Consider the following 23,649-nt stretch of genomic DNA (forward strand, 5'->3'; position numbering starts at 1 on the left):
AGAATGGTGCCTGTATAGATCTCGTGCCACATGACACTGAGGCAATTCTGCTAAGTGTTGGTGAAATACAGAGACTTTGCCTTTTGGTACTCATTTCCTATGTGCAAATGTGGTGGCATTCTTGCAGAGATTTTGATACGGAAAACCTGTAAATGGCCTGTATTGAATACAGTCATGATAATCCTTATTGGATGGGGGAGTGTTTGTTTTCAATGACTGGGTCATTTCCAGAACTGACCACTGCAGATACAGCAGGAGATAGCATACTGATTCTGTGGTGCCTGTTGCAAAATGTCCTTCTGTGGTTTGAGCATTTCATGTTTTAGTTGGGCATTTGGGATCAGTGAAGTTGCTTCAGCCAATGGTGCTCTTGTAGATGTTTGGGATGTGGATAATCTCTATAGGGTAGTGGGTCTTGTTGTATGGTTTGGTTGTTTTTGGTTTTGATTATTTTATCCTCACAGAGAGAAACACCATTCAGTGTCGGTTAAGTACAGGAGGAGTACCACCCCTAAGACACGCAGCTTTATGCTATAATCTGAGAGGCACAGAATCAGCACATTTTTTGGCTTGCCTGCCCTATGTGGTGTTCTGGCGTGCCAGCTCCATGCTCTTCTGCCAAGCAAACAACCACGGGTACTTCGCACAGCAACGATCACCCACTCTGCAGGCAGATTTGCTGCTGATGCTTGAAGGTTGCAAGTAGCAGAGGCAACATGTAGAAGACATGGATCTTTTCCCATGACTTTTGAATTTCAGGACACTGAAGGTGCTCAGGTAAGGTTTCACATCGTTGCATTACTTAAACATGTACTGCCCTGTGGAATGGCTTGGTTATTAAATTAATCTTTTGCCTCATGTTTTTTGAGTCCTTTCTTGTGCTACAGATCAGGGTATTGCCTTGTCGATGTCTTGTTAAAGTAGCTATTACAAACAAGTTAGAGAAGAAGACTCAGACATTCGCAACTTCCATCTATGTGACTCTTAATGTTGTCCACTTGTCTTCCAATCCAGCAAAAAAGTTACTTGCTGAAGAGGGTAGCTTGCTGTCTGTTTGGTCCAAATTAGGTCGGACATGACAGGTCTGAGTTGAAATCAGCACTTTTTGAGGGAACCAGGCTTTTTCCCAACAGTTAGTTTCCTAAATGACCTGTGGCTCTGAACTACATAAGCTGTACGTCATGTTCTTACCAAATGAAAAATGGACCAAGAGTAAGTAGTTCTTTCCACGAATGTCTCTAAAGACTTTAAAAAGCCAACTTCGTAATGGATAGATAATTAAGGAATGCAAAAGAAGAATGTGTTAAGAATGGGAATCATGAAGCTAATACATTTGGGATAATTAAAAAATATCAATTAATGACCAGATGCATGCATTAGTAATAAGCATAGCTCATGAACCTGTGCTGCTTAGCCTTCACCTTACCATTCCCCCTTCTCCACCCTTTGTCATTCGCTGTGGTATTAAAATTCCAAAGTCCTCAGGGTGGAGTCCTGCTAATTATATCCTTGTCTAAGTGCCACACATTTCTATGACATTATATAAACAGATAACTAAGACTACAATAACATGCCCCTGTCACAAAGTGTTTTTAGTCTTTATTTGGTTTTCAGGACTTAAGGGGAGAGTAGAGCAGTTCTTGGTCTTGCAAGGATCAGTAACGACACAAACAGCTAAGGAGACAAACAAAAGCACTGTCATTTACTTTTTGGCACCAAGTGCTATAATAACCTAAAGCATCTTAATTGCAGTCAGAATTTAATTTTACTCTTGTGGATCATTCGGTATGTTCAGAATGCTGCTTTTCATACCACACAAAGAATGCTTCTCAACAAAACCAATCTTTTCTATGTGTATTTTTATTCTATTTGGCAAATCTACTTGAAATCATGTTATAATGAAGAAAAGGGTATGGTTTGGAACTTTGCAGGGATGGTAGAGCTCTGTAGGACAGAAAAAAGATACTTGACTTCTTTGTCAAAAACTTCCATAATGCAAAATGCTAAAAACTTAGATGGAAGGTCAAGTGAACAGGAGTTACACTAGTGAACTGCTAGTTAAGCAGCTCTTGCTCTTAGTAGATAAATCTTATCGTTTCAGCTGTGTGGTATAACATATTCCAAAGTCTTCAAAAATGCTTTCACTTTTCCCAAATTATGTATCTCATCTTTATTTACATTACTTCAGTCTGAATCTAGCCATTGCTGTGACAGCATGACTTAGGCACTGTACACTGCAAGCACACAGCGATTACCTGTTGTTCTGGTGGAGTCACAGCATAAACAATATTAATCCAGTAGCTCTGATGGTGCACTGCTAAAATTAAATTTATAGCTCATAAATCTTTATGCTACATTACTATTACTGCCTTCATGGCAAATTTATTATAAAATGGATGTCTGCATGTTTCTGGGGCAGCTGCTTGGATTGCTTCTCAGAGGAAATCAATTTGACAAGCCAGTGGCAGCTATTTCAGATCTCTAAATTCAGTTTATTTCTGAAGCGCGTTTAGGACTACTTTATGTGCTCAGACCGGATCTCTGAACCCCCGAGTTAACAAGGTTTAGCTCCCCCAGAACGCCCCCCCGCCGTCAGGGGAGCCGAGGCGGTTCTGTGACGGATTAAGACTCCCCGGCCGCCTCAGCCTGGCCGCCTCACCGGCCTCGGGCGGACGGCGCCTGACCAATCGCCGCGGAGACGGCCGGCCCCGCCGGGCTCGGATTGGCTGCCCGCCGCCGGAGCGGGCGGGGCGTGCGGGCGGCGCCGGGGCCGCCACCTCTGCCGGGCTGCGCTTTTCAAACGCCGGCTGGGCGGGCGCGGCGGTTGGCGGGGGCGCGCGGCGCGGGGGTGGCCGCCGGCCTGTGAGGGGCTCGCCGGGCGTGAGGTGAGGTGAGGTGGGATGGGGCGGGCGGGGTCCGCCGGCCTGTGTCTACCTCAGGCCCCGGGGTTGCCCATTGGGAGAGCCAGGGCGGCGGGCACGGAGGCGGCGTGCCCGGGGCCCGGCCGTGTTGCGCTGAGGGAGGTGAGGGCCGGGCGGTGACACGTAGCGCCCCGCCGCCCCCCCCCCCCCCCCGCAGGCGTTACGCTGAATGTTCTGAGGGGCCAGGCGGGGGCTCCGCGCCCACCTGCAGCCGGCCGCACCCGTAGCGCTGTCTGCTCCGGGGGTCTGCACGTTTCGGCCCTGTTCCTGCTTCCAGCCGCGGCTGCGGAGGGGTTTAGTGCGGTGCATAGATAGCACTGGTGTTGCTTTTAATTTGTCGTAGCTAATCGGATTTTAAAAAGTTGGATCGCGTTCCCCTCAGGAAGCTGTGTGCCTCTTTGTGGTTTGCTGCCTGTTGCGGATGTGTCTTTCAGTTTTCTCGATGACACCGACCTAAAGAGAGATGTGACTTCTTACCAGAGAAACAAAGCTAATTCAGCATAAGGCAAAAGTTCATCTTAATCATAAAACTTTAATAACAATATGATGAAACCTTGCTTAATAGACATAATAACAGCAAGCTCTTAATCAGTTCGTTTCTATATAATAGAAATGTTTGAGATCAAGTCCTGCAGTAGTAAGGTAACTTTAGCTGTTGAGCAGTATTTAGTGAGTATGCTTCTAAGAAGAGTGTTATAAAATTTCAACCCCCTGAATCAGTAGATTAAATGATAAACTTCCCTTGAATTGGGGAGGAAGAAATGCACGTTTGTTCCAAAAAAGCTGATTCAAAGACATGCATGTTAGACTGTATTGTGACCCCTCAATAAATTCTTAAGTTAATTCATGCTTATCAAATGCCATTTAAAAAATATTTTTGAACGGTGTAGGTCCCTGTCCCCTGCTAAAGCATGAATCATGGTTTAAATCCAAAATAGTTCCAATATGAATAATCACATTCCAAGAACTGGAGATTTGAGCAATGTTAGATGGGTGCTGGGGTGTATTTGAAACATTACTAGTTCGAGTGCTCCCCCAGAAGTTTTTGATAGTACAGTGCTTTCATCTGAAAACTGAAAGGTTTTTTAATGTTTGTTAACTGGATCTGCACTGTAATGTGCCTCTTTTTTTTCCTTTAATAACAAGGGCAAACCTCCTCTTTACCTTGAAATAAACTGTCAATTACGAATGCTGTTATCCTTCAGTATCCTTCTTCTGCTTTGCTTTTATGGCACACCTGAAGAGATGCTTCAGACCTGTAAATGTAAATGCCAAAACCCAATATTTTTAGCTTATTATCAGCTTGCTTTTTTTTTGTCAGTAGTAGAATTAATGTGGTAGTTGTATTTTCATAATGTGCCATTCTTCTGGTTTATTAAGGTAACTTACTTGTGATTACTACATCATATGGTTCTGAATTATCAGAACTTGCATGAAAGATGTCCCTTCATTATGATTTCTGACAATTAATCCAGTGTGAAAATAAAATGAGCTATATGTAAGTGTAATAAAAAATCTGAAGCTTTCCACTAGAAGAAAACTTATTTTTCTTGTGGTAAACTACTCGTGCTGTGCTGTAGACAGCAAATAGGACAGAGTTTTGGTTAAGGCAGTCAGGGATACCAGTGGAAGCTTCAGGGAACTGCTGGAACTTAACAGGAATCCAAAATAGTTAAAGCTTATTTTCATAAAGCTACAAAAAAGTATAAGTCATTAATAGTTTAAATAGTTATTAACATTCTTATTAGAATTTATGGTTATCCCTAATATTTTATGGATCTGCTTCAGGGGGAAAAAAGGAAAATTTTATCTCAAATGTTAAAATGATGTTTTAAAAATGTTTATATTTGAATTAATTTTCTTAGCATCACTTGATTCTCTTGATTAGTATTTCCTTCTGGTTTTATATTTAGAGTGATTAAATGTGTAGTATTCTGGTCACTATCAAATTTCAGATTCTGATAGACCTAAGCCCTAATATCTACTTGCTTGTACTGTTATTTTGGGATTTCCAAAACTTAATTATGTTGCTTTAACAGGTGACTGGTAGGGAAGAGAGACCTGTTCCTAACTATGTCCAGGAGAAAGCTGGAGAACAAAAGCCTTTCTGGCTTGTTAGCCATGTCTCTGCAGACACAAATCAGGACGGACAATTTCTACAACTTTTACATGCTGGAGTCAAAAGAGCTAGGAAGGTAAGACTGTTCCTATTTATTTTATTTTAGTAAGAGGAATTTCTGTTGTAGAAAAATTCTTTGTGCAATGATGAAAGTTTGCCAGGAAGAAAGTCTGTGGTTGTAGATAGGGAATAAAGTATGCTTCTCCCCGACCCACCTTCCCCACTCCCTTCTTTTCAGTACCTGACAGGTTCTTTAGGGACCAGGAAAAGGTTTCTTCCCTTTCCCTTGTCCAGTCCCACACCACATTACAGGGATATAAACTCAAGAAGGGATAACATAAGGTAATATACTTCAATACAAAGAATGGGAATTCAGAGTTGGTGGTTCTGGCTGTTTGTCTGAGGTGGTTTTGTTTTTTTTTTTTTTTTTTAAATTCAGAAAACCAAGACCTTTTTTCTCTCTCCTTTATGGCCAAGTTGCTAACTGGCTGCTGTTTGTGAGTAGTTTTGTAGTCTGTTTCCATTGTTCATGTTTGCAGTAGTAAAATAGCAAATGAAACAAAAACCCTGGTATTTGTGATTCTGTTACAGACATCTGAGTTAACGCTTATTTAAAATCACTGGGTTAATTCATACCTTGCAGATATTCAGGGAATTGGTTATAAAGGCCTGCAAACATAATAGCATGGTCATACTTCCAAGTTCCTTGAATGAAAGTGGCATGGGTCAGTTTTAACTAAGGCATTCCTGGGCCACATAGCGATCCTTTGTACCTCTAACTTGGGCATGTGGAAGAGCCTCTTAGCTGAGACTTTGTAACCGCTTTCACCTTTATTGTTCTATTGTTTTTTTTCTAGCATGTGCTTTAAATGGTACTCTTTTATAATAAAAGTAGACCTTGCTGCCCTTAAGCTTCCTGTATTCTTACCACTTTGTGAGCACCCCTTTTGATTTCCGGGCTCTGTAGAAGCAGTTAAATGCACTATCCTCTAAAACTCCAGTGTGCTTAAAATCCTGCATTTGCAGTTTATGCGTACCTGTGAGACAATGTCTAAAGTAAACAAAAGCAGTTTTTTCATGGATTCCCAAACTCAGTCTTTAATACTTCCTGTACATGCAAAAACAGACATAATAAAATTAGTGCCAAAATGCAAAGCAACAGAAGCAGGGTAGTATCTTTTCAAACAATTTTTTTTTTACTTTTTCTGGCTTAACAGTTTGTGTGTGCCCTTTCTTTTAATGTCTTTTAAGTGTTTACAACACTTCCTATGTGTAAAATCCACCTTTCTGTGTAGCTTCTGTAAAATATGTAGTATGCTTTTGTTTTTGCTTGTAATTTTCTTTTCCTTTTCAGGCTACTTAGTAAATGGTTCTTTTGTTCTTCTCTGCTTAAGTCTCCCAAGTCCCATTTCTTCCTCCCACACCCTTATCTTGTAGGTCCTTTGGTATTTAAGGCATCGACTCATGAAGCAGGCAGGTTCTGTTTGATGGGTTATAGTAGCTCTGTCCTCGGAGTGGATGGCTTGGCTTCTTTTGAAGTAGTTGAATTTCTGTGGTTTGTAACTTGAGATATGAAAATAACCTGAAATTCATTTTATCTTGTAAAACTGGGCTGTGCAGTGCTGTGTTCAAGCATTTGCTTTGCAGGCAATAAGGAGGGGGAACCACTGTGCTCGCTTTAGCACAAGGCTTCAGGTCTACTTTTTTTTTTTTCTTATTTCTGGGGAAATTCCACTACTCAAACAATTTTGTGAAGAAAATTTGGCTAGACTTGTTTATTCAAGCTACAGCTCTTCTGCTAAGCTGAGGTACTGCCTCATATGAGAGTTTCCAAGTTTCAACGATTCTTTTTTTTATTGCTTTTATTTTTATTTATCAGACTCTAAGAACTTGTTTTTAAGACACTGTGTGTTTTTTGGTTGATGCTTCTTAAAAAGGTGTAGTTGATTTTTAGCCTCATTCTCTCACTTCTAAACTTTAAATGTTTATATGATATTGTAGTGTGCCAGTTATTAACAAGCGGAAATTCTTACATCACCAGTTTCTTATGGGGATATCACTGACCCTTCAAAGTTGATGTACACACAGCTGGTAGAAAGATGATGTTTAAAAACTATAAGGGAAGGTCTTCCTATTCTCATGAAACTCAGCCAGTTTCTCTTTTTTAATTTTAGAGAAACTTTTGTGGTTGATGGGGTAATGCGATGTTAAAACAAGAATGTAAGCTGTGGGGGAGTATCTTCAAACTTCAGTATATTACGAAATTGAGCTCAATAACTTCAAATGCTCTGCAATAATAAGCTGGTTTAACAGTTGGGAAAGTACTTGGCTGTTTCATGCTTACAAATAGTTGCTAAAATGAAGAGTGTGCATGTATCAGTTTGTAAATAACTTTCACAACTTTTTTTTTTCTTTTGTGTTTTGTACTCTTGGCTTTCTGAGTTTACTGGTTTAAATAAAGACAAATCTAATTGGTTTAGAATTAAATGATGACAGAGAAGCTGTTTTGTTGAATTTATTTCTAAATAAGTGATAACAGTATAAGTAAAGGTCAGCTTTGCATGTTTTATGATTCAGTCTGATGTGTACAAACTGTATTTAACATGGTTATTTACCACTGGAAGTCTGTTTCATCATGAAAGATGCTGGTACCTTTTTTTAAGTCTAGACTTTTTTTCTAAAAAAACACCTAGATGTGCCTTTAATTTTAGAGATGTCCCTTTTAAGCATTGTTCTGTGTTTTTTTTTTGTTTTGTTTTTTCACCAGAAGAAAGGCTAAGCCTGCAGGACAGTGTAGTCTTCCCTACCGAAGAAGCTGGAATAGTTGAAAAAGTGCATGTCATATAGCTAGTACTGAGCATCTTCATCAAGTTTGTTCTTAGTGTGCTGTGGTAACAACAACAAAAATACACATGGAAAGGTGTTGTTTGTTCAAAGTCATAAGAGTAGGTCTTTTCTTTTGCAAACAGTTTTATAACTGTTTTTAGAACACTACAGAATTTATTTTAGCCCTTCAAGTGTTGTGGTCTTTTGTTGTTTTTTTTTTTAATAATGTTTCTGGTGTAACTTGAAAATACTTTGCAAGTATGCACTAGGCATTTCTGGGAATGCAAAACTTGTGATTATAAAACTGTTTTTTCAGGATTTGATAACTTGGCTTAAAAACTGCATATTTTCCCCTAATTTTTTTAAAAGGTCAGCCTGGTGTTTCAACTACACTATGTGGTTTTCTTTTAAAAACATATCTTTGCCAAAATACATTTTTGTTTCCATACCTAAACAGTTGGCTAGGAAATAAAGCAGCACACTTGTAATTGAAAAAGGGAATGCTGAGTAGCGGGTGTTTTTCTGTTGTTTCTAAGCTTAGTGCAGTAATCTGAATTTTTAGCAGTACTGCATGGTTTGTGAAGGGAGGTTCTTTTTTATGCCTCTAAAATTTTCTTCACTGTAGTGCTTTGTCTCTCCCTAGCTTAGATTTATGCTGCCCCTCTTTGCTCTCTCTCTACTTCTCACAGTTTTGTTTTACTCTATCCTGTAGGTGCTATGTTTTGTTGTTGTTGTTTTTTTAACTGTATCCTGTAGATGCTATAAGGTGGTTGAGTGTGTGTATTTTGTTTGTTTGCTTGCTTGCTTTTTAAACAATATTGCCAACCTGAACAAAGCCCTGGGCAAGTCTAAAATGATCTCCTTGCTCACCCTGACTTGAGCAGAAGGTTGGGCTAGAGGCCTCCAGACCTCTTTTCAAACCTGAGTTGTTACATGTTTCTGTGACCTTACAGTGAGAATGTCCATGTAGGCAAATAGCCTGATTTAACACTTAGCTGCTGTGTGTAAGAGGAATAGTACTGGGTCTCACCAACGCTTCATGGTGCTTTCTCATACACCGGCCAAAAGTGTTCAGTCAGTAGTATAAAAACAGGCCAAACATGACATTCTCCTGATACTTTTTTTGTTTTGTTTCTAATTACTTGCCATGCTTTTGATTCTAATGGCAATCTAATTACTTTTTATGTCTTCAGTCCTAATGTTTTCCCTTTTATTTTGCAGAGGAAGATGTGCTGTGGTTAGAAAATGCATAGCTAAATCCACAGGCCAAGAATATGCAGCTAAATTTTTAAAGAAAAGAAGAAGAGGTCAAGACTGCAAAGCAGAGATTCTCCATGAAATTGCTGTGCTTGAATTAATGAAATCAAATCCTCGCATAGTTAATCTCCATGAAGTCTATGAAACGGCAAATGAAATCATCCTAGTGTTGGAATAGTAAGTGTGCCTTTGTCAGATGTCCCACATCGCTAGTTACAAATCTGACAATGTATTTTTTGCATGAGTTGTCTGAACACTCAGAAGACTCACAGCAAGTACACTATATGCATTATGCTAATATTTCATTATGTTTTTTTATTGACTTTATTAAGCTCTTGGGGCCTTCTTTGATATTTTCATGTGAATTCAAGAGTTGAATCCATTGCTGTAATTTAAACCTTTAAATTTGTACATGTATTTTGTTACATCTGTAGCTAATTGGCTATGTCAAACAATGTAGAACAGAGGCATAAAACAAAATACACCAAAACCCCTCCTAGTTCTGTACTCAAAATTTAAAATGTTGACCGATAAAGGCATTTTTAAGGGACTGCTATCAAAAAATATTTTTTTTTTTTTAATTTTTTCTCTTCCTCACTGCATAACTCAGTTCTGTAGACACTTTGAATCTTGATTTCAAATTGAAATATTTCTGGTGCCTTTAAATACTGTCTCACTCAGGAGGATGATTTTAATTAAAACTTTACCATTTAATTTGTGCAATTTATTTCTTGTGCTAGTTGGATTAAAAAAAAAACCACCCTTTGATCAATTTTCAGATCAGGCTAATATAAAACCTGAACACAAATGCTAGGGTTTGTTTTAATTGTTGTGTTTTTTTCTTAAAGAATCTCTCATGTCAAGCTGACCAGAGAGAATTCCATAGAAGGTGCATAACGCTTTGGTGCAACCTAAAACATACAAAAGCAAACAAACAAAACTTGCTGATACCAAGTATGTAGATTTCAGAGAAGCTGGGCAATTCCATCCTCTATGAAGTGCAGTTACTACATGACATTTCTTGATGATTGAAAATTGTAATTTGTTTGTAGATTATGAACTTCTAAAGTTAGTGTTTTTCCTGTTTTAAAACTGTTTAGCTTCTGTAGCTGTTTCCTCCAAAATTCACATCTTTTATTAGATGCCCTTGTGGCTGCTCATAATCTCTGAAAACTAGTCTTCTAATGTGGGAATTAGTTTGCATTTGAATTATTCATCATATTGGATGTATGTGTAAATGTTCAGAGTGTAAGGAACAAAAATGCTGTTGGTAAAATGAACTCGGCAAGGCTTTCTCTAAGTAGAATTTAAGTTTTGCATACAAAGTATTTGAAGAAATGGTGATCTGCAGACATTGTGATAAAGTCCTTTTAATTTTTCAAATTTAGCTAGATTATTTTCAAAAAAGAAAAGAGAAATGCCTTTTTTCTTTGAACTAAATGATCCCTAACACATTATTTGAGAGAGGACTGAAATAGTAATATAGAAGTAAAGACAAAGTCCAGATGACTAGTTTTGAACTTCTTATCAAGAACGAGTTCCCATAAAGGCTGTACTGATTTTCCTAGCTCAGCCAACTGTCTCGCATATTAGAGCCCTGTCATGAAACAACTTCCTTGTACGACGTTGGTGTTAATCCTAATGGTCTGCTTTGTAGTAGTGTTCAGAAGACTTGTAGTAAATATTCCTAGTGCTGTTGGAATAAGCAGAGGGCTGATTACGCTTCTAAATTGTCCTTCTGTGGCAGAATATATATATATATATGTATATTTTTTTTTCTCATTATTGTCAGAACTCTTAAGCTGTACTTTCAAAGAATCTCAAGAAATAAGTCTTCCTCATAGAGTAGTTAATAAGCATTTCCCATTTCACTGTATTTTTCCTGCTACATACGGTCCTTGCTAATGTTGGATTGTATTGATAGGGTTCTTTGGAAGGTGCAAGAATCGGATTGTGTAAGTGCACATTTTCTGACTAAAGGAGAGAAATGAATGCTATTAATGCTCTTAATAAGGCCATATCTGTAGAAGGAATAATATCTTTTCAAAAGCCCCACAACAGAAGTTGTTACTCCTCTGTTCTGAGGGTAAAAATAATTGGAAGAATTGAGCTATTCATAGAGAAATCTGGCAGCTGTTCTAATTCATTTTAGAGCTTTACCAGCTGAATTTTCAGACCAGTCTTGTTTCATTGAAGAACGAAGAGAAGCCCTACAGTGTCAGATCAATGGCCTACTCCACTGCCACTTTCAGGAGTGGCTGTAAGAGGTGCCATCTAGGAAGAGCTAAGGAGTGTGTGAGCCTGTACACTTATTGCAATCTGTTCTCCTTGTACTGTCCCATCAGCCTGAAGTATTGTATTGAGGATACAGCTATGCCTGTTCCTTTTAGTATATGTTTATGGACCTGTCGTCTGTAAATCTGTTTCGTCCATTTTTGAACCTAGGGATACCATCTGTTTTTGTGGTAATAAATTCCAGATGCTTGTTACCTGCTGTGGGAAGAAATACTTTCTTTTTGTTTGTTTAAAATAAATCAGGTGCCTCCTAGATCTCATATTGTGGGATTTGAAAAACAGCAGTTCTCTCTAAACTGGCCTCGGTGGTTTTCTCAGCATCATTCATAGGCTCCTCCATAACTTTCTATCCAAACTTAGTCAGTGTCTCTTTGGCTTCTTGTAAAGCAACTGTCTGTCCTTTCCTTTGCCCTGCTCTGTACCTTCAGCAGTCTCATTATATGCTGCTTGAAGATACGGAGACCAGGACTGCATGCTAAGGTATTATACAGAACATCTTTGCTGCTTTGTTTGTTGTCAGCAGTCCTCCTGATGATACTGAAGGTATGTTGGCTTTTTTGGCCTGCTGCTGCACAGCAGTGGAGTTATTTCAAAGAACTGGCAGTCAAGATTTCCTGAGCTGTACCTTTCAGTTTAAAGTTTGGCATTATGTAGTATTGCATTACGTTATTTTTTCTGAAGATATCTTACATTTGTGTATGCTACAGCTCATCTGGTACTCTTTTACTCACTTTCTCAGTTGGTGGCTCTCAGCTGAACTCATTTGTTTAATGACTTCCCTGAACTGGGGAGCCAAAAAGAGGATGTTGTGTTCTAACTGTGGTCTGCAGTGCCAGGTAGAGTCACTTGCCTCAACCTACTTGCTCTGCTTCTGATATTACAGCCCAAGGTGCTGTTGGACTTTTCTTGCATTCAGCTTGCTGTCTTTGAGGTCCCCCAAATCATTTTCAGCAGAGCTGTTCAGCTCTTTACCCATCTGGCCCACCTGTCCAGACCATAATGTTGTAACTTGGGAACAAGAATACTATGGGAGACAGTGTTGAAATCTTTGCTAAATTTTTGAAATCTCACAGCCAAGTTTTGTCATAAAGGCAGTGAGGTGAGGTGTTATTGATACCTCCCATAGCTTCAGCAGGTTGGTAACTGTTTATCCACATTGTCCATTATCTTATCTTTTTATAGGCTATTCTGTTGCTAATGATGGAATTCAGGCTTACTGATCTGTAGTTTTGAGGTAGTCCTTTATTCTTGAGAGAGAAACTTTAGGCAGTTAGAGCAGGCTGAACAATGATTTCATACCTGGCTTGAAAGGAAACAGCTGACACAGTGGCAACATGTAGAGTGTAACTAAGAAACCACATTCAAGATGATTACCCAAGGTTATTTCCGTGTTTCTTTTATGCTTTAGTAATGGTAGGGTTCTATAAGTAAACAACAGTCTTCTTTGAGGACGACAAGTTGAGATGCTGTGTAAAATAAATAAACATATGTAATGAAGCTTGTCAATCTCATATTTGTTGCTAGTGTGGAAATGGTAGCTATCACAGCGACAGAGCTAAGTCCTTGTATTCCAGGATATTCTATACCTACAGGAGTTCTTGAACATATTGCTCACTGGCTGACTAGGCAACTGTGTATTTCGGTGTGCTAGATTTTATTCCTTGTAGCTCTCTGACAGAAAGAACTGATTTCTACTCTTCGATCAGAACAGTAGTACCTATGGTAGCAAGTATGCAGTTTCTTCTCACTCAAGAGATATTCTTCAGCAACTCTGTTCTGTTCATTGCATTGTGGTTTGTACCAGTGATGGAATTTTCAGTCCCCAAATCAGAGAATAGGAATACTGTTTGGTTTTCTTGCTTCAAGTTATTTATGGAACCGATTGAAAAATTTTAAGGTTTAACTTGTAAAGGTGTCTTCTGTTAGGGAATGGTGATAGAACTGATCACCCTCAAGGCATCTTCAGGCTAACTGGCAAGATAGCAAGCTTGAATTTTCCAAAGAATTATGAGCAATTCAGCCACAACATTCTGTGTTACCCTCTGAACTCCTATTGCCAGCTACGAGGAAAGAAAAAGCATCATCAGATTTTATTTTTTTCCCCTTTTCTAAGTGTTTACATAATTTGTCTTGGGATTAGTATGTTCAAAGAAGAAGAAAAAATATATTCTCAGACTCTAGGATGAATATTTAGTAAATAGCTACTGATAAATGAATATATATTAAATTATATAAATAGATACTATATATAAAACTTCATACACAAGCTTAAATTTTCAAGTTTAATACATTAGTGTTCCTGAATGTGTTTCAGTGCTGCTGGAGGAGAAATCTTTAACTTATGTGTCCCAGATCTGGATGACAGAATTGGTGAAAGTGATATTATAAGACTTATAAGGCAAATACTTGAAGGACTTTGCTGCTTGCATGAAAACAATATTGTTCATCTTGATTTAAAGGTGAGGCTGTGTCAGACTTTTTTTTAAGTACTTAGTCTTCAACTTGATAGTGATAATCAAAATCATTTGTTGAATACATAGCAAAGATGAGAAAACCAAGTCTACTAGAGATTAAATACTTTTTTTAAAAAAAAAATTCAGTAACCTAAATAAAATTCAGCAATATATACTGAGATGTCATTTGGTATATTATGGCTTTTTTTTATCTTATATTTTATTAATTGAGAATTAAATGTTTTCTATTCTAGCCTCAAAATATTTTGCTGAGCAGCATCAATCCTCTTGGTGATGTGAAAATTGTAGATTTTGGTATGTCTCGGAAGATTGAGAATACTAGTGAACTGCGGCAAATCATGGGAACGACAGAATACCTAGGTAAGGAAGAGTCGCTTCACGGTTTCCAATGGGTGGTTTCGAGGAAAAAGCTGATGTAATATGCTTATCAACTTATCAGTCATTGCTGGAGAACAAACAACAGGACAAGGCAACATGTTGTTTTGAGTTGCTCTTTTTTTAGAGAAGTTAACAAATATTTGCACACAAAACAAATTTATAAAGGGCACCTTATTTTATGCTATATAATATTTGACCTGTTGCTGCAGACTATAAAATCAGCAGGAATTTTTGGAAATTAAATCCGTGTGATTAGAGTAGAAATACAACATCAGCATTCACAAAGACCCATTCTATGAATTTGGAATGTTGTCATTTGTATGATGACATAATGAGATCAAAATATTCCTGGGAAAGTGAAAAATCTCCTTTAACACTTGGCCTTCTGAGGGACAGGTGTCCTTAAAAATTTGCCTACACTTCTTTTTTTTAAGAGTACTTGAATCTGCGGTGAATAGTATCTTATCCAACATATGCGTACTGCCACTGACCCTAAAATTGGCTTGGTCACCTGGCTTTGCAGTGTTAATATGCTGGAGGCTTTATGCATTCCCTATAAAAAGCTGTGTACTTGAAAATCTATAAGAAAAATCTTTTAGGTGCATACATCTGATTTGAAAATATTTTGGGACTTGGATAGAATAGACTCGAACCAATATGATGCCATTTCAGTCTGAACCAGTTATATTTCAGTGCCTGAATAACTGGAATAACCTTTTTTTCCACCCTTCGAAAAAGTAAAGTTGAAAACCACATGCTTAATCTCTTAATAATGATTACCAAAAGCTGACAGAAATGTAGGGTATGATTCAAGGTCTCTTGGATAATGTGCCTATTAAATTGTCTTTTTTTCTTTCTCATCCCTTTCTGTAGCTCCAGAAATCTTAAACTACGATCCTATTACCACAGCTACAGATATGTGGTAGGTTGTATATGTTAATTCATTTCACTGGGGTAGGCAGGACCAGTTAACAGTCTGGGTGCCAGATCCAGACTCTGCTGCAGTTTTATCTGGCTTACAAAAATACTGTTCTGTTGGATGGGCTGAACAGATAAGGGGAGAGTTGGGAGAGGAAGGAGTGCTTAGGATATAAACTAGGGCTTCGAGGAATTACTATATGTGAGTCTGTTGCACACCTACTATGAAGTGAACTGGCTTCTGAACATACAGAGCGTACTTCTTTGATCTAAGGAAGTAGCAACTATCAGCATACATGAGGTATTAGTTACTATTGGACAAAATGCTTCAGTTATTACCTATTTGGGGACACTCCTCCCTCACCACTTCTGTATCATTAAATAATCTTATCATGGCAATTTTAAGTATGTTAACTTTCTGCTTTAGAGGAATATCAGTTTCTACAGAATGTCATAAAAATGAGTTAAGTATCTTAAACTAATGTACAGTTTTAATTTAATGAACCGTGGTAGGGTAAAGGCTAGTTCTGAGATGCTTCCTTAGAAATGTAACATGTTGCCATGTTCTGATTGTGCATCTATATAATTCAATTTCAGTTTTAAAAGTTGCTATGATCTAGTTACTCCATTGAAATTCTCAACTCGTAATAGTAATTAAATCTGTTCATTAATTTTTTTACAACTTATTTATTTGCCTACTTTTGTGGGAAGACACAAAAACAAACTATTGGCATTCTACTCAGAATCCTGAACACTGCAGCTACATATTTCCACACTGTAATGTGTACTAAGGTTTGATGCTTTGATCAGAAAACCATTTTTTTCTATGCATCAAAAAAAACCTCTAAGATGTCATAATAAATTGTATGATGTGTAGTACTCGTATTCACGTGCTTAGGGAAAAACATCTCAGCAAGAGGATGCTGTAGCACAAATCGGGTCCTGATTGTATAGAAAGATTCCGTCTTTGATGCTTCTTCCAGAATTATTGTGAAAGAAGGGCTGTCTTTTATTTACGTGCAAATTAGAAAGTTTTTTTGTTGTTGTTCTTCAGTTCTGTCTTCCAGAACTGCCATATCTCCAAGAACAGCCTGTGTAAAAGTTATATTTTTCCTTTTCATAATAGTCTCCACGGCAGGAAAAGAAAGGTTTATTGAATGAAAGCAAGCAATTTTCAAAAAAGAAAAAAACAACCCTCCCTTCCTGGAGATTTGAATTGTAGTTCCTCGTGTGTGTACATGCATCCATGTCTGAATCACATAGAACTGAGAGATCACATCCTGGTTTTAATTCTTTGAGTGTGGCACACATCAAGAAGTTTGATCTGCTGTACAAATGGGTGTGTGCTATATTGCTTAGGTATCCTAGTAGGATTTTACATTGTGTTCTTACCCCAGGAACATAGGTGTAATTTCATACATGCTGCTTACACAAGAATCTCCGTTTGTGGGAGCCAACAATCAAGAAACTTTCCTTAATATATCTCAAGTTAACGTGGATTATTCAGAAGAAACATTTTCATCAGTTTCACAGCCTGCCAAAGACTTCATTCAAAAACTTCTCATAAAAAATCCAGAGTAAGTAACAAACTCTTCAGGACAAGAATCTTACCTTTTATGTCTGTGAGCACATAGAAAATGTGAATGTTAATTTGGGAGCTTAGTATCATTGATATGATCAGTTAGACGTTTCATAATGCACTGGTATTATCAGCTAGATATTTTGAAGTGTAGGTTTCTGCCTTTCCATAATGTATGAGAAGGATCTTTGGTTCACTAGCTGTTATTGTAGTCAGGGTTATGCTTTGAGTTTGCTCAGTTTTTCATATTTTGACTTTATTTATGTATTTCATTTAGAGGACAGATTCATAAAGAATTTTATGAAATGTATTCTAGAAAGATCAGATTCTTGTTTACAATTTAACCTTTCATTACACAATTTGGAGAGATAAAATGTGATCTTTCTGCACGCATGCATTCATGTTTTCTGACTTACCTTTTAATATATCTTATAGAAAAACTTGTCTGTCTTGTGACTGAGCATATATTCTTCAGGAACATGTACGTGTGTATATATGCATAGTGTTTTGCATGTTCAGTCTTGTCAAAAAAAATCTCAATCAAAAGCACAAACTTTTCTTTGCTTCTAATGCATAATTCTATAAATCAGCTTTCTTTGGGAGTTCAGACTAATCAAGGCCTTTCAAAGTAGCTGAACTTTGACAAAATTGTAAAAATTATAGGGATTAACTATGTCTGTACTTGCTGTGTAGTGTTAAATATGGATTTTTTAATTGTTGCACTAGCAAAATGCACTAAAAAAGTCCCAAAAGGTGTTTGTACTGGAGGATAATGTTTAGTAAAGTCACCTAGCCGTGTTCTACTGAGCATCATCAGGAATTATCATTTATATTGCTGTGTATTGTTACTTGTGGTGATACAGTAGTTCCTATCTTCTGCCGAAAGCCTGCAAGCAAGCAGGAGTGACCCTGTCTGGTTGAGACAAGGTCCTTTGGTAGGAGGGGATGATGAAGGAAAATGATATCCATGAAGTTCTTACTTTGAGGAAATAGGCACACCGTATAAATTCACGTCTGGACAGTATCAAGGATGATTCTATTCTTTCTATTTTGTTACCTCACACAGAGTGTTCATCAATAGCTGGAAGAACTCGCAGAAACTATACTATCTTGAGGGTAGCAATTCTAAGAGTCTGCTTTAATAAATATTACTGTGGACCTGCAGGATGTTTGACATTCTGCCACAGTTACTACTCTATTTGTGCTCTTCTGGGCATCACAGAGTTTTCATCTGAGGAAAAACCTGTCCTCAGATCGTCAGCTCTGTGAAGTTGAGAGTTCTCTGACCAAAAAATATTGATGTGTTCCTGTGGAGTTGAGGATGAATAGTGGGCTCCTTTGCATTTCCAGTGAGTTATATGTGGAACTTAACAATGCAAAAACATAACGAAAACTGTAGTAGTGATATACTACGTTATCCAGAGTTGTATAAATCTATGGTCTGTTAGGAAGTAACTACATTTTGGAAGAGTTCACACCAGTCTATGATGAACTGCAACAGTAAAACACAGTGAAATACCTGATAGAGTTGATGACAACATGTCATTTAACCATCATTGAAAACCTTATGAATGAATATTCGTTAGCCCCTCTGTTTACAATGGTCTGTATAAGATGTAGGACTTCAAAAGCATAATGCACGTGCACATATACAATGTTGAAAACATTCCAAGGGACTATGAATAATATGGGCTGAGAAATACCTGTTCCTTTTCCTGATGAACAGTTCACCAGTTTTGATGTTCAGCAGTTGGGGAAGTTGTCAACTAAAATCAAGATGCCTGTTGCCAATGCAGGCAACTATTCCAACAATCCCACTATTGTAGGTTTTAATGCACTTTTTAGCAACAGCGGTGTTAGAAAACCAGCAATATTAATTCTGTGCTGTCAATTCTGATGTATGCAGAGAAATATTAAGTAGTATTAGTAGTATTTTAATTACATTTGTAGTGTCTGAAATTAACTTAAGCAACTTTTGATATTTCTTTTTCAAAGGGAAAGACCCACAGCAGAGGCCTGTCTCTCTCATTTCTGGTTGCAGCAAGGGGAGTTCATACTCTTGTGTAGCCCTGAAGAAACTTGCTGCCCTTCTCTGATGCCAGGACATACAACAAAATGCTCAGAAGAGCGGAATGTAAAATCCAGTTGTAATGGTACTTGTAGCAACAAGGAAGACAAAGAAAACATTCCAGAGGACAGCAGTACTGTCTCCAAACGTTTCCGGTTTGATGATTCATTGCAGTATCCCCAAGACTTCATGACAGACTTTGTATGTTAATATGTAATGTAGACTTTTACAAAAAGGGATTTAACATAATCTTTTCCAGTGGTGAATATAGGATTATGGCTTGCCAATTTGTGCAGTGTTGGTATACTTGAAATGCACTTTGATTCTTTTATGCTGGTACTTCCTTTTCTATCCGTTGCTGGCAATGGATTTAACTCCTGAGAAACTGGGGTTGTAGCACCAATAAAATGAATTATTTTTTGAAGAAGGTATAAGTAAATATTTTTGCACTTTTCAAGTTTTAATCCAAAAATGATGCCAGATTAAAACCAGGAAAATGAGTTTATTTAAACTAATTTTCAGAGTTTTTGCCTAAACCTCAAGCTTTGCCAAACAGTGGCTGAATAACACGTACATTTTTATGACTGGCCTTAAGAACTTGATCTAAGCAGGGAAACTGAATCTAGCTGTCTTAATGGGCTTATTTGGGTTATGATAGGTTTGTTGGGGCCATTTGGAATACTGCTTTCTCTCTGGGATCAGTAGTTAAGGAAATGTTTCTGTCATATAAATCTGGTCCGCCTAGGGATTATAATGCATATTCTGCATGATTTCTCCTGTGTTGGATCTCTGTAATACTTGAACAGAAAATGGGTAGATTGTCAGTCCTTGTGCCTAGTGATCCTTTGGCTCTTACCAGTGAGTTGTATTTGAAGAGGGTGAGATTCCCATGCTGTTGTGAATATTTGATACACTTGTTAGTTTGCTTCCATAAAACCTCTGAAATAGAGTTGTCTGCCTGCATTGATCTATTCCTCATCTTAAAATAAGCAAACTAACACCAAATGACAAAAAGCCCCTTCATAGTTAAAATTAATAACTGAATAATCTGAAAATAATTATTTTTGCCAGTAAAGCTGTAATTAAAAACTTTTATTATGCCCTTCTAATGTAGATGGGCAGTGCATTTTTCTATCAATTATTGTTATTTACAATAACTTAGCTTCTTGCCCTCTCTGAGAAATGGACTGCAATGTGTTAATATTTAAAGACAAACTACCCAATACTTGTTTTTAAGCCTTTAAATTTGCTTTGTTTAGTGGGTTTGTGTTTAAGTTATATCCCTTCTACTTCCTGTTACTAGTCTCTGAGAAGTATTGCCTATGTCAAATTTCAGCTTAGAGCAAATAACAGTCATGTCTCAACAGCCTGAAACTAATAGTCTACCACTGAAATACTGACAAGATAAGATCATAATCATAACACTGAGGCTGGAAGTCTGTTTGTATAGGTAATGTATTAAAACACCTATAAATATTTGGAAAGTAAATAGCACTTCAAAGTAATTTGGGGATTTTTTGCTCCTCAGAGCTTAGACTTAGTGCTCTTTTTGGTTTGGTTTGTTTTGTATAATAAAATATCATAATCTGATGATCTTTTCAAGTGTGCCTGTAGATCTGACAATAGCTAGGCAGATTGATTTTTTTTTATTTTATCTTCACGAAAGAAAGAAACAATTTTTTATTTTTTTAATTTTTTTTACAAAGATTTTAATGCAAGGTTTCCTGATAATGTATGGGAGAAGTTCAGGACTGTTGTCTTTTATTTTGGGTGACATTTCTGTTGACAAGTGAAAGGTCAGCTGAGATGAATTCAGCTTGTATTTGCAGAAGTAAAAAAAAAAAAAAATCTGAGACTTAATCTCAAGTGAAATGAAATAATAGCATGGATAAAGCTCAGATGCTTAGGTGTATAAATGAACTGCACTGACTCTCCTCTGTATTTTATTTACAGTGATAATGATAATATATAATTATAAAATGAGTTTGCTGGAGGCACTTGGATTGTGTTCAGGTACCTTATAAACTTATTTTCAAAGTCCTTGTTTTTAAACTATTTTATGCAGACATGTTTGGAAGTTAACATTCACTGAAGATAAAGAATAATTTTTTTTACAAAAAGCTGTAATGGATAAAGGTAGAAAGATGTTGCATTTTAAGTCTCCAAAATTATTACTGATCTGAAATTACAACTGGGAAGCCTGTGAAAGTCTTTGTACTAGTGTTCTGTTTTTTAGCATCTGAAAATAAAGCTGAAAGCATATGCCAGCACTTTATGAAAAAATTATTATTCCTTAAAGTTTTTATCATGTTATCTGATGTTTTACATTTCTTACTATTTTTGGAGCTAACTTATCTTTAAATTAAAAAAAAAAAGGTCTTATCCAAGAAACTTAAGTTTTGAAGTTTGTACTTCATGTAAATTCAAAATATGCCTTGAATCAGAGTTTGTTTGGATTAGCATGTTGGATTTATTTAAAAAATATTAATGTGCATACATAACATTCTGTTGAATGTAAATAAATACATTGTAGAAAATTTTTAGCCTGTCTTGCTTCCTGCCAGATTACTGGAGATTATGAATTGTAAATGAGTGATGAGTAACTCATCATCATGAGCGATGATGATCATTTTAAGATGACTGAAGACATATTTCAATGCAGTTCATGACCTTTTTATATTAAAAAAGTAATAATAAACTTTGCCTTTTTTCAAAACTTCTGTTTTCATTTCTTCACAGAATGGTTGCATTTGGAAGAGATCTCTGGAGGTCATCTGGTCCAACCCCCCCCCAGCTCAAGCAGGGCCACCTAGAGCTGGTTTCCCAGGATCATGTGCAGGTGGCTTTTTGAGCATCTCCAAGAAGGGGGAGGGTAGGATCACCTCCCTTGACCTGCCAGCAATACTGTGCCTCATGCAGCCCAGGATACCATTAGCTAGCTGCCTTTGCAGAAAGGGGACGCTGCTGGCACATGTTCATCCTGGTGGTCACCAGGACCTCATCTCTGTTTCTGCAAAGGTGTTTTCCAGTTGGGTGGCTCCCAGCGTGTGTTGGTGCCCGGGGCTGTCCCTCCCCGACTGCAGGATTTAGCACTTCCTGTTAAATTTCATGGCTTATTTATCTGGCCAGTTGAGGTCCCTGTGGAAGGCCATACAATGCCATCAGTCACTCCTCCCAGTTTTGTGTCATCTGTAAACTTGCTGAGGGTACATTCTGCCCCATTATCCAGATCACTAATAAAGATGTTAAACAGGACTGGACCCAGTACTGACACCATGCCTTACTTGCCTCCAACCAGACTTTGTGCCACCGATCACCATTGTCTGGGCCTAGCTGCTCAGGTTTCAATCCACCTATTTGAAGTTACTAGGTTTCAGTTCACGTCACTTTCTGCCCATCCAGCCCTATATATCAACAGTTCGTATAGGAGGATCTTACGTGGGATAGTATCAAAAGCCTTTCTGAAGTAGAGGTAGACAGTATCTACTACTCTCCCCTCAGCTACCAGGCCAGTTGTTTCGTTGTAGAAGTTTATCAAGCTGGTCAAGCATGATTTCCACTCAGTGAAACCATGCTGATTACTACTAATGAATCACAAACTTAACTAACTTGCTAGAACATCTTTAATGTGTCTGTATTTTAGACATAAAAAGATGGTTCCTATATACATAATAGTCTAGTCTTGCAGTATTTATTGAGGTGGTATTTTTTATGGTAGATTCTAATGGCTTTTGCCATGTAAAGAAATTTAAATTGAATGTTTGTTACACAAATACTAGCCTCCTAGGGCACTAACTGTACATTTGTTTAATTTTCAAGTAGAAGTCTAAATTATTTAAAAGAAAAAAAAGAAAAAAGCAACAACACCACAAAAATTTCAGGAAAGCAGTTTACGTTCAAAAGGAATATAACTCATTTTCGTGGCCTGAACACTACATTTCCTACAAAGGCACATTTCATTGATGAAATGAAATCTTTCCCGTTGTTAGAAATGCACAAATGAGCTTTCTTTTTAGTGAAAGAAATAGTGTATTCTTGTGTTTGTATTCTGCTGTTGTTTGCAGCATAATGTTCAGAAATAATTTAACTATTTGTTTCCTGTATAAGTTCTATAAATCCTTATCAGGAATGCTGCTCTGCTTTATTTATAAGACATCTAGAAAACAAAGTGTTCTGTTTAATACTAGTAGTGATTTGAAACACCTTCAACTTTCTGCCTTTTCAAAAGTGTTTCTAAGGAAGGAGATACTAGAAAAATACATAGTTTAGATGATAACTGACCATCTTCTTAACAAGACAGTTGTGACTGTGTTCTTGCCAAATAAAGTAAGTTATGCTTGGAAAAATACAATGTAAAATCACGGCAAGATAAAAGCATGTAGTTGATATGCATTTGTTTCAGGAACCAATCATCCTGTGCCTTAAGAACCTAGAAGCTGACCGACTTGAAAATATTGCTTGGCCATCTCAACGTTAGAGGAGCGAGCAAGATAAGAGATAAATTCGTGTGTAGAAAGTTTACCAAGTTAATGGTATGATTACAGGGCTGAACTGCCAAGCCACCTATCACTGCATGAGAGTACAAGGAAATTCCTTACCCAAAAGCAGGTACATGAGTTATGATGTAAAAATTCTTAGACCTAATAAACAAAGGCTAGGCTAACACACAAAATGTTCAAAGAATCAATCATTAGATGTGACAGTGCTAGCTTTTGTTGTTTTCACAATACAACGGGAAGATAAAGGATGATTTTTGACCTGGTAACACCTGTCACAAAATTGTTGCCCTCCAGTGAAATTAAGATTTCACTTTT

The 23,649-nt window shown here is 37.4% G+C and overlaps 1 protein-coding gene across 8 annotated transcripts; it reads left to right on the plus strand.

Moving 5' to 3' along the window:
- Positions 1-399: 399 nt before the first annotated feature.
- STK17B (serine/threonine kinase 17b) lies at positions 400-23,419 on the plus strand. 8 transcript variants are annotated; one of them, XR_013953653.1, is made up of 10 exons: positions 2,733-2,885; positions 4,961-5,116; positions 9,088-9,300; positions 13,733-13,877; positions 14,126-14,252; positions 15,144-15,192; positions 16,586-16,765; positions 18,763-19,036; positions 20,789-20,848; positions 21,575-23,419. XR_013953653.1 is itself a non-coding variant. In XM_080599959.1 (9 exons), exons 2-9 carry the CDS (start codon positions 4,995-4,997, stop codon positions 20,789-20,791), a joined length of 1,113 nt encoding a protein of 370 aa, XP_080456085.1. In that variant the 5' UTR covers positions 2,733-2,885; positions 4,961-4,994; the 3' UTR covers positions 20,792-21,551. The 8 variants fall into 8 exon arrangements, 6 of the variants coding, with proteins under 6 accessions (XP_080456083.1, XP_080456085.1, XP_080456080.1 ...); XR_013953654.1 differs by lacking the exon at positions 21,575-23,419 and having other exon boundaries at positions 18,763-20,285; positions 20,789-21,551; XM_080599959.1 differs by lacking the exon at positions 21,575-23,419 and having other exon boundaries at positions 20,789-21,551.
- Positions 23,420-23,649: the final 230 nt, after the last annotated feature.

Source organism: Anser brachyrhynchus (genome assembly GCF_964034855.1).
Source record: "Anser brachyrhynchus genome assembly, chromosome: 7".
In the NCBI taxonomy this organism is placed as follows: Eukaryota; Metazoa; Chordata; class Aves; order Anseriformes; family Anatidae; genus Anser; species Anser brachyrhynchus.